The sequence below is a fragment of the Ambystoma mexicanum genome, chromosome 3q (assembly GCF_040938575.1).
Source record: "Ambystoma mexicanum isolate Mex_15411 chromosome 3q, UKY_AmexF1_1, whole genome shotgun sequence".
In the NCBI taxonomy this organism is placed as follows: domain Eukaryota; kingdom Metazoa; phylum Chordata; class Amphibia; order Caudata; family Ambystomatidae; genus Ambystoma; species Ambystoma mexicanum.
The window spans coordinates 342511404-342528144 of record NC_090926.1 but is presented as its reverse complement, the minus strand read 5'-3'; the positions used below and the strand labels follow the sequence as shown (position 1 = coordinate 342528144).

The 16741-nt window shown below is 48.0% G+C and overlaps 1 protein-coding gene across 2 annotated transcripts in view; it reads right to left on the bottom strand.

Annotated features, from left to right (window-relative positions):
• Window positions 1–16741, bottom strand: part of GEMIN5 (gem nuclear organelle associated protein 5) — a 1331385-nt gene that overhangs the window by 802920 nt on the left and 511724 nt on the right. For both annotated transcript variants that reach the window (XM_069653955.1, XM_069653956.1), the window contains exons 13-14: window positions 9426–9499; window positions 9150–9331 (exon numbers count right to left, since the gene is read on the bottom strand). In XM_069653955.1, the coding sequence (XP_069510056.1) occupies window positions 9150–9331; window positions 9426–9499 (256 nt within the window). The remainder of the gene's footprint in view (window positions 1–9149; window positions 9332–9425; window positions 9500–16741) is intronic.

Below are 16741 nucleotides of genomic sequence, written 5' to 3'. Positions count from 1 at the left end.
AAGTTGGTGGTAGATCTCTTTCTTTGGCAGCCTCCCTGAAACTTGAGGAGAACCACCTCCGGAAGCACCTCAAAACCTTCCTGTTTGCTTCTGCTTAATCTCCTTCTCTCCCCTGTTGAATTCCTGGATGAAACTGTACTGGTTACCTGGCCACCATCTGATCTCGGGCCCAGGTTCCCTCCCCCGCCAGTTACACACCTGCACTGCCTCCCTGGCATCCCCCGCACTTGGGGACTGTTTATATACCCCTACAGTCCCCACCAGCACTTGACACCTTATGTCTGCACTTACCCTTGCACTTGCCACCAGCTGGCCATACTTCTCTTGCTTTTTCTTATCCCAAGTACTGCACTGCCCCACCCCTCTCCCATTCCGCACTTTTCCCCTGCCCCCTTCCCCTGCACTTGCGCGATCAGTATGACACTTGGCCTAGAAGGATCGCTGTCTCCGTCTTCCCTCTGTTCCCCCTCCCTTGCCGTGTCGCGCCTTTAAACACTTGTGTATAGGCACGTTATAAATGCCATATCACATATATCATATCATACGAGGAAAGAGGGATCTGGGAATGATGTCCTTTGCGAGTCCTGTAACTATGGTTCATGACAACTTAAGACTCAGTGGATTAGTCGCATTTCGCCATGGGACGAGTACAGACGGCTGTAGTAGTCCTGGAAGGGCCTATTAATTTCGAAAGTGTTGCGGAGTAAATCCCTGTCGGGGTCCGCAACTTCAAGTATACCTCCAACCCTTCTCTGCATGTACCGCCCAAGCGAGGGTGCGACTAGGTCTGCCTCCCTAAGCATAACTGGTCGCCAGAGCTGGATCCCCCAAGACTATCTTCCCTTTGTGCCATCTCAGAGATTTCGGGCGCCTGTCCCCAAGTATACCAGCCACCCGTGAATCGGTGTCTGCGACCTGCTTGTTCTCAAGCTCCTTTATCTCTTCCCCAGGTAGCGAAGAGTTGCCCTCAGGGACTTAAGGACCCCTACCCTCCCTGGAGATACAGCATACCCTAATGAATACCTTGAATGCCTCCCAAATCGTTTGATAGTCTGGGACAGATTCAACATTAGTAAAAAAATATTTTTCAATATCGTCACGCAGTCTGTCTCGGAATACCGCATCGTCAAGAGCGCGGGGATGAAAGCGCCACCGAGGAGGGCGGAGCAGTGATTTTGGTACAGGCACAACGGCCAGGACCGGGCAATTGTTAGATAGAGTCCTAGGCAGGATTTTTGTACATTGTGTGATGCGGGCAAGGAGGAGAGAGAGCATTATGCAATCGATCCTGGAAGCTGTGCCATGTACTCCCGAATAGAATGAGAATTCCCTTTAGTCTGGGTGATTAAGCCTCCATATGTCCACAAGTCTCATGGATTCAGCTATGTTTCGCCATGGCGCCGTGGTTTGTGTAGTGGCGGACCGATCCATGTGTAGTGTCATTGCCATGTATTCATTCTGAGACTGTAACCTGCAATATCTACCCTCCACATCAGCCATGTGATTGGGCAAGCAGAATTGTAGGGACTGGTTGCGACCCCTCTGGATTGTGATGAGTATGAGGCCACATAACGATGTATACCCCAAGCAGTGGCCACAGGGAGAGGGCCCTCTGCTGGGAGATGCGTCTCCTGCAGACATAACACAATGACCCCATGTAATTTAACATGGTTAAAAACCATTCACAGTTTCTTGCTATTGGTGACCCCCCTAAACCTAATGTTCCAGGACATCACAGTTGACGCATTACAGGGCACTGCCATCGGGGTCAGGATACACTACCATAACTGCCAGTTTTTGACAAGTTTGATTCACCATATGCATACCTTCCCCAACCACAGATAATGAGGCATTGCTGCAAAGGACAGAAATTACCAGTGTACTTTAACGTACAATTAACTACCCATCCCCCCACCCACGCCAAAAACGTAAACTTACCAGCTCAATCCCCATCCCAACTAAGCAAAAACTAAGTAAAGCAGATACAGTGGCTGTGTCAATGGGGTGCTCCACATGGCTGTAGAGCCTGAACACTTCTGCGACTCTTATACGTGTGCTCCAACATTGCCCTGCCTGGTATGGGTAGAGGCAGGGGGCTTCAGAGGGGAGCATCCCGCCACATGGAGGAAGGACTTATGCCAGCTTTCAGTCTGTAGAGGGGGTAGTGAAAGACAGGGTTTTGCCATGATTTACCACACAAAGTTGAGCTGGAAATAGCATGGCGTAACAAATGTTCTTTTCAATTTAGTTTTGACAGCTTAAAAATGTTTGTGAAAAAAGCTTGAAATGCCCTAGAAAAACACTGGGAAGATCACACCGCTAAGGCCCTTGCACACACTAAGCAGTTTTATTACCACAAAAGTAATAAGGCGAACCGTATTCTTGCTTACAAAACTGCAGAAGGTACATAACCGGAATAACATAACCCGGCTTATCGGGGAGGATGGAATAGCTCGATACGCTGATGAGTTGGAGGTCTTAATAGCCCACCACAGAACAATCATGTCAAGCCCGCCCACCTTCTCAAGAGACCAAGCCCCATACCACCAATACTTGCAGTCCTCCAAGCCACCTGGTGCCACAACTCTTTTTGACTCACTGGGAGCTTTAATTACACTAGAAGAGGTTTCCGATGCCATTAAATCCCTGAAGAATACCGCTCCAGACCCGGAACGGCTGACGACCAAATTTTACAAAACATTTGCACATATCTTAGCCCCTTCAACTAACGCTCCCGTTTAACTCTTTTTGGAATCTGGGAGGGTTACTAGGTCCATGGCGGAGCCTCTCAACATATTAGTCCACAAACCTGGGAAGGACCCCGAACAAGCGTCCTCGTACAGGCCGATTACACTCATAAACACGGAGGGGAAGATTTACTCCAAAGTCTTGGCATCTAGATTGGGTGGGATCCTCCCTGGGTTGGTATCCAGGGACCAGACAGGATTCATACCAGGAAGAGGGATGCACGATAATATCAGAAGAACGCTGAACCTCACTGAAACCGCCAACAGAAGGGAGGGAGGTTTATTGGTCATCTCCCTGGAGGCACACAAGGCGTTTGACCTAGTGGACTGGGATTATATAAAGCACACACTTAAACACATGGGATTAGGCAGCAATTTTGTAAAATGGACCATGGCAAACTATCGGCTCCCAACCACCCAACTCTGAGTTAACGCCATTAGATCTGAGGCCATAGCTATAACTAGGGGTACACGCCAGGGCTGCACGCTATCCCCCCCCCCCCTGGTGTTTGCCTCATCTATGGAGCCTTTTGCAGAGAGGATCCGGAAAAAAATTCAGACATCAGAGGGCTCACAATAGGGGGAAAGGAATACAAAACCGCAGTATAACCGGACGATGTCCTCCTGACCGTAACATGGCCAATTACATCCCTAAAGCCCCTGCAAGAGGAGCTGGATGCCTTCGGGAGGACTTCCGGATTCAGGATGAACTATGACAAGTCTTCCGCCCTTGCAATCAATTTAACAAAACAGCAGAAGGAAGTCCTTGCTCCTATGCTCCCCATCCCAGGGGCTGATGCTACAATTGGATAATTGGGGGTCCATATTCCCAAAAATAACACTAAGATCTACCAATGCAACTTCCCACAGCTATTCAGAGACTTCCGGGGGGACCTTAGTCGCTGGATTAACCAAGAGTTGATCTGGGTGGGCTGCATCGCAGCGATAAAAATGAACATGATCCAAAGGCTAATTTACCAATGTTTAGCGCTCCCGAGGCATATCCCTGAGAGTGACTTAACACCCTGCAGCAGGAGATAATGAAATTTATCTGGAGGGGGAAAAACCCAGAATAGCACGAAAGATTAGGATTCAAAGCCACAACCTAGTGGGCCTGGGGGTTCCAGCTGTGTCCAGGTATAGGCGAGCAGCACAATTGTTGCATGAATTCTCCTGGTCCCAAGCAACGGACCGATCATGTTGGTTACAGATAGACAAATCATGGTGTAAGCCCCCACTGTCTGACCTCCCACACATGCAGACATGGAAAGCCCAGTCCAACCTAAATCCATTCACTGCAACACGTAACACAGTGGGGAGCTGGAAAGCAGCAGCCAAGAAATGGGGAGTGTTGGGGACCCTGCGACCTCTCACACCAATATGAGAGTCCCGAATTCTCTCTGGGGCTCCACCCCGAAGCTTTTCAGCCTGGATACACTGGGGCCTCTGGAAGATTTCTGATTTCCTAGAAGGTGGCCTTCCTCTCACATTTGACGCTTGCAAGCGGAAATTCAAAGTCTCGGAAAGGGAGAGATTTCGCTACACACAGATCCGTCACTGAATCTCCCAGAAAACGATTAAAGAGCGGGGCTCCAGGAACTTCCACTAGAACTCACATTGACAGTCTCCACTCTGTACCGGCTTCTGCAGAAGTCCACTCCTGAATCTAAAGAGAAATACATGGTGAACTGGAAGAGAGACCTGGAGCGAACAATGGACTTGGCAATGTAGAACAAAATCTGGTCAAGGATGCATAAAATCACCCAGTGCATTACCAACAGGGAGGGCAGGTATAAAGTGTGCTACATATACTATGTCACGCCGGTACAGCTACAGAAATCCGGCTTCAATGTCTCACCGAACTGCTGGAGAGGCTGCCCCTCTGAGGGATCATTGTTCAACCTTTTGTGGGATTGCCCGAAAGTGACGAGCTATTGGAGGGACGTATTGGAGCATATCTGCTCAATCACTGGCCTCACCATTCCTTGGGACCCAGGGATTATATTGCTGGGAGACACTGGGGACGGGGACCTACCATTACCAGGCCACCTAGCACGCCTCTGCACCCACCTACTAACAGCGGCCAAAATCGCCCTGGCGAGGCTTTGGAAACACCCTGAGGGCCCTTCCATCCCACTATGGTGGGATGGAAGGGACATCGTTGTAGCCGAAAAAATTACAGAACTTCAGCTGGGCAAACTAAACCTCTTTTGAAATGTCTGAGCCCCATTCATGGACTATGCGGAAAACTTCCCCGGACTTACGCGTAGGCCTCCGCTACTGTCTGGCTGGAATGAGCCACTCGCCCGGGTGCTACCATCGAGTGGAGCAGTTACCCCCCTGAGGGCCGGGAGGTTCTACTGGGCTCGAAGCCGTCTGGGGATCCCCCATCAAAAGTGTATTCTGTCAGATCTCTGTGCATATGCAATGTCGTCTGATGTCTTTGTTATGTTTTAAATTCTAATAAAATGTCGAGTTGAAAAAAGAATTTTTGTTGCACCTGGACTTGCTGACTGAAATCTGGGAAGAGTCGGATGGTAGAGGATCCATATCGGAGATCGCCTTTGTCTCTGGCCGCTCAATTACATCCCTGTCTCTGTAATTTAGGATTCAGGTAACAACAGGCCGATCAGGGGACTGGGAGGTGGTTTAACTGCCAAATAGCGATGTGCCAACTCAAACAAAAACATGGAAGTCAGCAGGGGGTGGGCGAGTAACTCCAAGAAGTTTCCAACGAAAAGTTCCATATTGTCAGGATATTATTTCTCTGTGATCTTCCCTCCAAATCCTCGTTCTTCGCCTCCACCTGCCTTACCAACTGCTGTAGAGACACAACCTCACACTGTAGGGATGAGACCCTATCCTCTGTGTCCCATGATCCGCAGCTTTGCCTCGGCCATACTGCCACACAGTTTGTCTATTTGTATGACCGAGGATTCAGCCCTGCAGGTCAGCGTGTACATTTTCGACCCAAGGGAGTCGGTGCTGTTCTTTAGGCTCAACAGTGTCTGATTCAGCGTGGCCATATCGATTGCTGCAGGGGCCGAGGTCGAAGGGGAGGCTGCAGGAGGCTGGTCCAGACCTGTAAACTGGTCCATCCTCGCTTGTTTTCTATTATTTCCCATGTTTCAAAAGCTGCCAAGCAAGCGTTGAGTGGGTACTCAGGTTTGGGCAATCTTTCGCACCAACTGCGCAGATGGCTAATGTGTCCACCCACATGGGATCCAGGGGTTCTGTGCTTTGTACCGGGCAGTTGGGGGTGACACCAGAGTTTGAGTTCCGGAGTGTCATCAGGCGATGTCGCTGTGTGGGTCCCTCCGGGAGCAGGACCAGCAATCACTTTAGACCTTATTGCGTAACGTTGGATGGGACATAGCCTGACCTTACCCCAGCGTGCCCTCCACCCCCAGGACCGATACGTTGGTGAGCTGCGTCGCCAGGGGGGCGGCGACAGCAGGATATGCCCCAGAGATGCGGTCACCCGAGCAATTGTCCAATGCCCTCTGCACTAGCAGGAGCGCTGCCTAGAGTTTGCCAGAAATGTCCATGGAGGGTCCGGATCAGGAAGAATGGCAAGGCACAGATCCAAAGTCCAGCAGTCTGGAGGATTATGTGTGCCAGTGCACCCGGGGCGCAAAGCTACCCCAGCAAGTCAAATCAGGATTTTAACATTAACGGCCCCTGTGTTCAGCAGCATTGATTGATTAGCGTGCACACTCAATTGGGTAGGGCCCCGTTAAGGGGACCACAGGCAGTGTACCATGAGCAACGTGGAAAAGAAGCAGGCCAGTTCTGGGTGCACGCGTTGGAAGGAGAAGACCGGTGTCACCGCACTCCGGGTCGTGGTGCGTTCTGCCCCTGGGCCGCAGTGTATGCACCAGGAGGAGGGGGGGGGGGGCATAGGGGAGCGACAAGAGGGAGGCTCACCGAGTCAGACGGCTGCGCGTGTCCCTCCCTGGGTGGGCGCGGCAGATGGTCTGTGGTCTCAGCGTTCTCAGGCGTGGATCGTTCTGATGGTGGAGTCTCTGCCTACTGGGAGTGGAGGGCCGAAAACAGTGCACACTCTTCAGGGGTGTGAGGTTTTATGCCCCGCAGGGACGCTCCCAACAAGGCCCCTGGGGCTCTCATGTGGCTGCAGGCAGGACGAGGGCACCAAGTTATATCGGGAAGTGCACCGCAGTCTCACAGGTACTTTGCTGGTATTTGTAGCAGTCTGCAGGCTGGCAGGAGCAGGATACAGAAGGATATTAAACGTCGCTGAGAGCAAGCTCTCTCAGGCGGCGGCCATCTTAACAGCTGAGCAACAGCGTTCCCCTATTAAGATGAACATTTACCTTGCACTGTTTGCTTGTATATGTTAGTGTGAGGGTCAGATTGAGTTTGGACACAAGGTCACCCTATTTTAATTTCATAGGAAGGGACATTCACGTTAGGATAAGGAAAGTAAACCTTCATCCATACCCCTTTTTCTGTTAATAAAATGACTAATATTGAAAAAAATATCTCTTTGTGTCTGCCCCTCATTGTTGACTCCTCACAGCACCCTCTTTCTTCCTCACTGCTGCTTTTGCTTCTGGTTTTAATTCTCAGAAACAAACTCTATGGGTATGTTCTTCCGGGCACCAGGGTGGTGGGTTATCCACAATAACAAACCATCGGGCTCTGCATGGTCAGGACTATTCACCGGTGGTCCTCAACTGCATTTTCCAGTTGGTTTCCATTGGGACTCGCCCTGCTCTGCTGAACCTTCTTCTGTGGCTTCCGGTGCTGACACCTTTGAGTTATTCATCTAGGTCTCCTTTGATCATCCTACTGTTGGATGCCACAAAATCTGCACCTGTTTTGCAGCATTGGGACTTACCTTCTTTTTCCCCCCATACACTCAAATTTCCTATTGAATTTGTATCATCGACTTCTATGGGCCATGTTGCTCACCTGAAACTCTGCAAAATGACTTTGGAGGTACTTACCTATCCCTGGATCCAGTTTGGGTCCAGTGAGATTTAGGGCAAAGATTGGAATGTTAGCAGGAACCATATATTTTTCAAGGTATATATTCCACATCTGATGAAGTGAATGCCTGACTACAACAACTGATTCTGGTGACATTGTATGGTATAGGTTATCTATTTTCCCCCTGAAGTGTAATACCTTGGTGCGCTTAGTCTAAATGTCTTGTGTCTTACAATAGCCTCGGATTGTGTTTTAGCAATGTTTTCCCATCTCCAGGCCCTTCATTTACTGTGATTATGTGCATTTGTAGTTTCCAAATACTAGATCCCTGAGGCCTAAAATGACTGTGATACTGTTACTTTGTCAGCATTCGGCTACTGGAAGGACTATTTGAACTGTGTGTTTTAATGTCTGGTCCCTTCTCTTCTCACTAATTGTGTTTATATGCAATGTGTCTACCCCACATAGTGGACCTACAACAGAAGTGGGACATGCCTTTTTGGCATTTGATGTTTTTATAATGCACAAGAAAATAAAACGTACAATAAAAATACACCTAAACTAGTTATTTAAAAGATAGAGATGTATATATGTGTAATCACAAAGTTGTATCATTTTCAGTACACCAGTGTTGTGTATAAATGTGTGGACTAACTGTAAAGGTCGTCCTACTTCCCCTCTTTTGTGTAATTGTGTAAAGCCTGCTTGCTTGGTAACATTAGCAGCTTAAGAGGTTTGGCTACCCTTGTTGGGTTCGGGCTCTAGCTCACATTATGATTAGTGGGTTCACAGCCTTAAGAGGCTTGTCCAAAAAACGCCTTAATTCATAACTTCCACAAGAAAAGTGCATTAAAAAACATTAGACTATGGATGTGGTTGTTATTTGGGCCTGGCACAGTACTTGCTTTGTAGATTTCAAAGGATAAAGATGGCTCATTGTCTGGCTGAATGCATCAACAAAATATCACATTGACCTTACATTGGCTGCCATTTACAGCCCCCGTGAAGGTCCATTCTCGATGTACAGTGCCTGGGGTACTGCTATAAGTATTTACCTCTTCAAGCACTGGCTAGCACCTAGTCATCCACCAATATGAACTTAAATATCATCAAAGACTTGGACAGGCAAACTTTGCATTACATACAATGTACATGCTTCATTTAACTACCGCAGGGAATCTACCTTAGGAAATACACACAAGAGATTAAGACCAGATTGTTCAATTTAGGAATGTTATGACTGAACTCTGGCTGGATTATGCAGCACCAGCTGTTGCCATTTGTACATTGTATAAGCACATTAAACAAACGCACAAGGCCACTGTTAAAGCTCTATACAATGAAAACATCTAAAAGATTCTACTGCAGACATGCGCTGTACATAATCTTGAATAGTGCTATACATAGACTATGCTCTGTTCCACTACTCCCTGTGCTGTGAGTACGTACCCAGGACAGTCTTCAGGTTGTGTACATAAATGACTGCATTGTTGGAGCCAGATGCCAGTAAATATCCAAGTCCTGGCTCACTACCGTGCTCATGGTGCCAGCGGATAGCATTCACTAGTTTATGATGCTGCTGGATGGTGCACAGTAATCTAAGGGTCGGCGCTTGCAGTACCTCAATGGAGCTAGAAGAAAAGAAAGACTGAAGTCAGAATGGGTTTCACCAGAGGGGAAATGGAAGTACAGAAAAAGAGGCAAATCATGGATTAGCACACATACCCATCCTCATTGCCTAAAGCCAGCGCTGTGCCATCCGCTTTCCAGTTCATCTCAGTGCGCCCGGGTAGCTTGTGCTGATTTAAGGAAAATGTTATTTGCATCAATCCAGGTATGATCGACACAGGGACAATGAAACAACAAGCAAGTACACAAACAATACACTGCATGCTGATCTGTTAAAGGACAAAATATGCCATATGTTTCTCCCTCATAACCCATCCCGTTTCCTTGGGGTGGGGTCTTGACCCGCTGTGGCGTTTCTCTTGGCCACACAAAGGATCACATGTGCAGAGTTCACCTTTAAAAGGAGACATGTAAAAGTAGAAAAAAAAAGACATACCTTGTGGCGGTGGGAATAACTAATATCACATGGTATAGGACAAATCTTTAGCGAATTGAATATCATTAGCGTAAAAACAAAAGAAATACTTCTGCTTGCTCAATGATCAAAAGGAGTAAATGACACAGCAACATGTTTCAGAAAATGTTAAACCTTAGACAAAGCTGTGGCACTACAATCCTTTTCTTTTTTAAAAACAGTTTTATTAGTTTTCAGCAAAATAACTTACAGACCTTTGTAAATAACACCAAATGATATGTCACCACTTGCATCTGTTCAACTCACCATCCCACCCTCCAGCCTATTCCACTTACGTCTACTTATACTATGCATCTGACTGCACCGAAAGTGTCCCCATATCTCTACTCCGTTTGTGTTGGTGCATGTGCCTGAATCTGGGTGTCGTCATGCGCAGGGGCCAACAGTTCTTGCAACATATGTTTCCAGGTTTCTAAATCTACATTCTGTTCTACTAGCCACCGATGGAATGCTTCTTGCCACACTGCGGTTTCTGCCAACAAACATTTCTGGAGGTCTCTCAACAACATACTTACTACTGGACCATTGCATGCTTTCCACCCCATTGCTATCCTACGCTTCGCCAAAATGTATTCTAGGTCTTTAAACTTACTAACATTTCTTGCATGCTTTGGTCTTGGAAAGATTCCTAGTAGGCAAGCCGTGGGGGAAACCGAGTCTATTGTCAAACCTACTTTAGCCAAGGTCTGTGCTACTACTTCCCTATATTGGCGAATCTTGTGCCCCAGGGTTAAATATGCTCTGCGAGTGACATAATTGGACCAGCTGTAGCTTTGCATTTCTGGACACTTTCTTGGGCTACCCCATACCCCTGCCCCAAGCCGTGTCCAACAATTGCTTCTGCAAGTCTGCTTCCCAGCAGTGCCTGGTCTGTATTAGTTTATCGTCCAGCATTACCATTAATAACTCATATGGTCTTGATATTGCGTGTCCACCTTCTGAGATGTCAGAGTATTTCTATCATTTCATCATCCAGCAGTACCCTGTCCAATCCCGGTCATTTCAGCTTTATTATATGGAGGAGTGAGGCATAGATTATGTGCTGTCCTTCCTGTACTCCTGTTTCTGAAGCGGGTGCACCAAAGGTCATCGGTCTCCCCTCCCATAATACATAGCCTTTTGTCGCCACCCCTCTGGGCTCCCCGTACTTCCTCACATTCAACCTAAGCTGTAAATCGTCACTCTTTAGTGTCACCAGTGGGATTTGGGGGGAGTAAGGTGTTTCCTTATTTAGAAAACGACAGGCCCTATGCCACATTGTCTTGCCTAGCCCCAGCAGCAGTGGGGGTCTGGAATCTCATGATGCTGTGGTCCACACCACCTCCTTCAAAAGGAATGGGGTGCATGCCGGTTGTAGCAACTGGGTTTCTTGGGTCTCTTCATCTGACAACCAGTTTGTGACGAATTGAAGTTGTCACACCACAAAATATGCCTCAAAAATCGGGCACCTTTATTCCTCCAAAGACATCCTGCGTCTCGAGTTGTGTAATAGGAAGCTCTGGCATGTGGTATTAAGTGTCCTAAAATTGCTCTGGGTATATCATACAGAACGTTAGTGAAATAATGGAGCAGCCTCGGAAGCACCACCATCTTCAACAACGCAGCCCTTCCCCATCAATGAATGCAGCAGTTTGGCCCAGAACATCATGGATTTCTCCATTTTGCCCACCACCTTTAGCGTGTTTTGCATATGTTCTGTTTTAGGGTCATGAAAAATATCTACTCCTAGGTATCGAAATGTGTTCACTTCCCATTTAATTTGTAACTCTGGTAACGCATTTCGGGACTTCCCTTTTTAACCAACAAGGGGGAACAGACAACTTGTGTGCATTTATTGTAATACCAGAAAGGTCTGCATAGTGCTCGAACACATTCAGTATATATTGCAAATTATTCTCTGGGTGTTGTAGGTAAAGTAGCATATAATCCGCATATAGGGAGATCAGGTGTTGGCTGCCCTGTGTATTGATGCTTGCCTCCCGATATTATATCCGTAAATCTACCGCTAGTGGTACCAAGGTCATTATAAATCGCATATGAGACCACGGACAGCCCTGCCTCGTGCCTTTACTTAACTGCCATTGTTCTGAGATATTAGTGCTTGTCTTGACTTTCGCCACTGGATTGCTATATAGCAGCTTTACCCATTTAATATATGTAGGACGTATACCAGAGCTTTTCAATGCCGCCAGTAACCATGGCCATCTGACCAAGTCAAATGCCTTGACTGCATCGAGCGAGGCTACCGCCAGAAGCCAAGTGCTATCCTGTGTATGATCCAAGATATGGTGTAACCGTCTTAGGTTACATGTTATATTTTTATCTGTAACATATCCGGACTGGTCCAGGTGTACGAGTTTGGAAATTACTGGCTTTAGTCTGTTAGCCATCAGAGCTGTTAGTATCTTCCCATCTTGATTGAGCAGCGAGAGGGGTCTGTGAGAACCGCATTCGGTTTCAGGTTTGTTGGGCTTCAATAATGGGATTATAACTGACTCCCTTAATGACATAGGCAAGATACCTTTGTCTAGCGATTCATTCAGCATTGCCAATAACGGGGGCGTGACCTCGGCCATTAATCTTTTATAAAATTCACTTGGTAATGCGTCTGCACCAGGAGCCTTACATGTCGGCAAACCTCTTATAGTGTGTTCTAACTCCTCCCTGGTGATGGGGGGCCTCCAGCCTGTCTATTGCCTCTGCATCTAGCTTTGGAAGATCCATCAACGCTAGGGCTTTGGCTATATCCGACACCTGGGTCTCTGACGTCTCCGCATATAGAGTCTTGTAGAAGTCATAAAAACATTTGTTTATGCCTTCCTGTGTGTCGCAGATGTCCCCATTCTCTGCTAATATTGCCCCAATCATACCTCAGACTCGCTTTTATATAACCAGGCCAGTAAGCGTCCTGGTTTATCCTCTTCAGCATGTTGTCTTTCCACGTATTTCCTATAACTCAACTTGCCTAATGTATCCCAATGCTCTAGGCACTCCTGCTGCAGGCCGATGGCCTCTTGAGCCTTTCCACTGGACAGGCCCCCGGGCCATTAATGGCCTCTATTTAGTTTCTGCTTTTCGTAGGTCGCTCCATCGCGGCTTGAACCCCTTTTGCTTTAGCAATTGCTGTCCCCTTAATCACTACTTTGAAGGCCTCCCATAATGTACCTGATTCAACACTTCCGGTGTTATGTGCGAAATAATCCTTTACACCCTCTCTCAGATGTTCCTGGAATGCTCAATCCCTCAGGGACTCGCTCCTAAGTCTCCATGTTGGGATGCGTGCCCTGGGTGGCATGGGGAGGCCGCCATGTGACCACTAGAGGGGCATGATCTGAAAAACACTCGTGAATTATACTCCGCCCTTACAAATTCACCCAAGGATTCTCCTCCTGTAAAGATATAATCCAATCTAGTGTATAGATCTTGGGGAGTAGTGTAGTGCGAATATCCACAGGTCTGCGGGTGTAAAGTCCGCCATATATCAGAAAGTTTAAAGGCTTGCAACAATGTATTCAGAGCCTTGGCACAGAGGGCAGGGTGTGTGCATTTATCATCAGACCTATCTAGCGTGGGGTTGAGCATGCAATTAAAGTCTTCTCCCCAAATCTGTGTGGGCTTATTTGTGGGTAGAACGTGCTGAAGTAGGCCGGAGTCTTCTGGTTTGGCACAAATGTGTTGATGATACAGAATTCTCTATGCTCCACCCGTCCCTGCATTAGAAACATTCTGCCCTCTTTATCTTGAAAAGTCTTGAGCACCCTCAATGGCACCGTGGTTGCCACCCATATTAATACCCCACTTGCCTACGCCGAGTATGACAAGCCTAGGGTTATGCCTCTCCATTTCTTAGCCAGGGAATTATGTTTCTATCTTGTGAGATGAGTTTCTTGTAGGAGTGCTATGTCGATTTTTTGGCGTTTCAAATATGTCATAATCCTGTTACGTTTAATGTAACTGTTGACCCCTGACTTTCCAGGACGCTATTCTAAGATCCCCCATCGCACTTAAAAGCTCTAACACGCCCAAGCAGTCTAATGTGCAAGTTCAGCATACCATGTGGGCGTCTATAGGCTAACTCCCAACTAACTACCCCAACTCCCCTGCCCTCCCCCCGCCCCCCAACAGTTGCCCAGTTCAATACCTTGTGCTCAGCCATCCCCACTTCTCGCCTCGGCCCCAGATTCTTGTCCTGGTGCGTGGGGTGCAGTAGGCGGATACGTAACTGCTAGTATCCGAAAAACAAATTCAGTCTTAGGTGTAAGACGCTCTCCCGCAGTTCGATCGTAAATGGGCACTATGTTGTTGGCTCCTGTAGTTGGTAAATCTTCGTTCCCGAGGCTTCCGTCTGGAGGCAATATCGCCACAGGGTCCGGTGGTTACATTTTTCTGCCTCCGTCTAACTGCTTTGGCCTCCTCCGCATGCGTCCTCAACTCTGCTCGCTCGGGCGTCTGCTCAGGTTGGCAAATTCTCCACGTCCATCCATTTATGTGCATCTTGGGGATTGTCAAAGAAAATGGCACGGCCTTTGTTTATAATTTTCAGTCTCGCTGGATACAGCAACATGTACTTGAGGTTCGCTGCCTGCAGTCGTCTCTTGACCAATATGTAGTTCATCCTCTGTTTCTGTACCTGTAGGGTGTAGTCCGGGTATGCGGTTATGGTGGCAGACAATCGTTGGATTGTCCCTCCTTTACATAAGTGTTCGAGGATCCTTTCCCTATCTTTGTAGTTCAGTATCCAAGCTATTATTGGCTATGGTAGGGCTCCAGGCGGCGGTTTCCTCATCAAAGAGCTATGTGCCCTTTCGACCATGAAGTCTTGAGTGAGAGCCCCTGGGCCTATTTCCTGAAGCACCAAAGTCTCTATAAACTTAGTTGGGTTTGCTTGTTCTCCTTCCGGGAGCCCATTAATTCTTACATTGTTCGGTCTGGCCCTTCCTTCAACTCTTTCCTCAAGATTACGTACTTGTTGCTGCAATATCTTGACTTCTTCTAAGGTGTCTTTCAAGACACTTGTGTTCACCGCTACTTCCTTTTCAAGTCTTCCTGTGCGTTCGGCCAGTGACCTCACGTCCTGCCTTAACAGGTTAACATCTATGCTGATAGTGTCCATTTTAGATTCAAGAGATACCTTCAAGGCTGCTATGGCATCTAGGATCTGCTGATCTCCTTTCTCATGCATCTGCTCGTAGTGTTGAGGTTGTTTGGGCGGTGCTTTCCACTGGGTGTGTGATTTTGGTAAACGCCTCTAATGCGGGTTGCTTCCCCTTGCTTTTTTGGTTCTTGGACGCCATGGCCGGTTGTTGTTGCGGCGCTCCACTGCTGGCCCACTTGTGATCTTGCCGCCGAGTCGTGTCAATTCCACTGCTTGCTGTCTAGCCACTCCCAGATGGGTTTTATCCCTTTTTTGACTCGTATTCGCTTCAGTATTCTAGCACGTCCGATGAGTATTCCTTGCAGTATTCTAGACTGTTTCGCCAATGCTTAAATGTTCTGTCCGTATTCTGCTCTTGGCCATCCACCACAAGGTCTGTCATGGTGGTTAGTGACTGTACACTGCTGTGACTTGTTTGGCCGTGTATCGTATGCCTTAGGATGCTGATGCGTGTTGTGGCTCCTTCGCACCATATAGAACCTTCTATATACTGGAGGTTAGCAGCTTTAGACCTTCAGTATTTGGCTTTCAGTTTCGCCTGGGTGAATCTATTGTCCAGCACTCATTCGTTATATTATGCACACCTTGGTGGGAGCTAGCCTTTCATGTACCCGCATTTCCTGCCTGCATGGGTGTCACATGCCCCTTTCTGAGCCTGTTAGTTGCGTCCCGCGTGCAGTTCCTGCTTAATTGCCACCTGCGCGTATTCCGTACTCCCCTTTATTAAGGGATCTCACCGTGTCTGTGGGCTGCCCCACTTCACTCCCAAGCTCTTACGATAATGCAGCCTTGGACTATGTAAATATTAATCACTTCTTGATGCCACTGCGCTGTACGTGCACGTTCAATCGTTTGCTCAACTGCTGCAGGCACTACCCCAGTCAGTTTTCCATGAACGGACGGTTACCTCCTATATGCGACATCCTGTCTTCCTCAGTATGTTTAATGCAGTATCCGCCATGCATTACCCGAATTCTGCCTGTGTCCTTGAATAGTTTAACCATCGGTGTATGTATCAGTGTATGTAATGACCCTCTTGATGCCCACACAGGTTCCGTTCCAGCGCTGCTCTTGCTCGAATGTGGGATTGCCTCGAGCCGTGCATTACATGTTTTGAGTAGCTGCTTCGAGCATGGCTGTGCTTCAGTCAGCTCTCTGTAGTTTGGGCTGGGCCTTATCTTGGGTCGTCTTCTAGTCCCCACCTGTAGCCGGTACCCTGTCCTGGGGGGGCTAGTGTTTCTTCCGGCACATCTCCTTTTCCAACTGGCACATCTCCTTTTCCAACTCAGCACAGGGTTTTCACTGCATCCGAATATAACGCTGTGCACGCTACTGTTCTGTGTGAAGTCCCATATGCAAGGGCATCACTCCTGTCACTTATTCCGCTAGTACTCTGCGGCTCCTCCAGTATTCATGAGTAAATGAGCTGCTTGCTCTTCACTTGATGGGTTCACTTGTCCCAGCCACCTAATCCCGCTGTATGATCCACGGCACCTTCGTCCTTCGTGTCGAGCCCGCGTGGGCTCCAGCAGGCTTCCGCCTCTCTAGATTGTCCCTGCAGTAACCGTATCGTGTCGTGGTGCCCCGCACCACCTCAGGCTATCGTCTTCCTGACGCCGCCAACTTTGTTTGCATCTCCACATCGTGTCTCAGATTTGGGTCGGCCCGTTCACTGTTGTTGTGCCACCTTCAATATCACGTCTGTACCTAGCTGTACACACCTCGGTTTCTTCACAGCATCTGCATATATTGGAGTGCACGCTGCTGTTCTGTGTGAAGCTC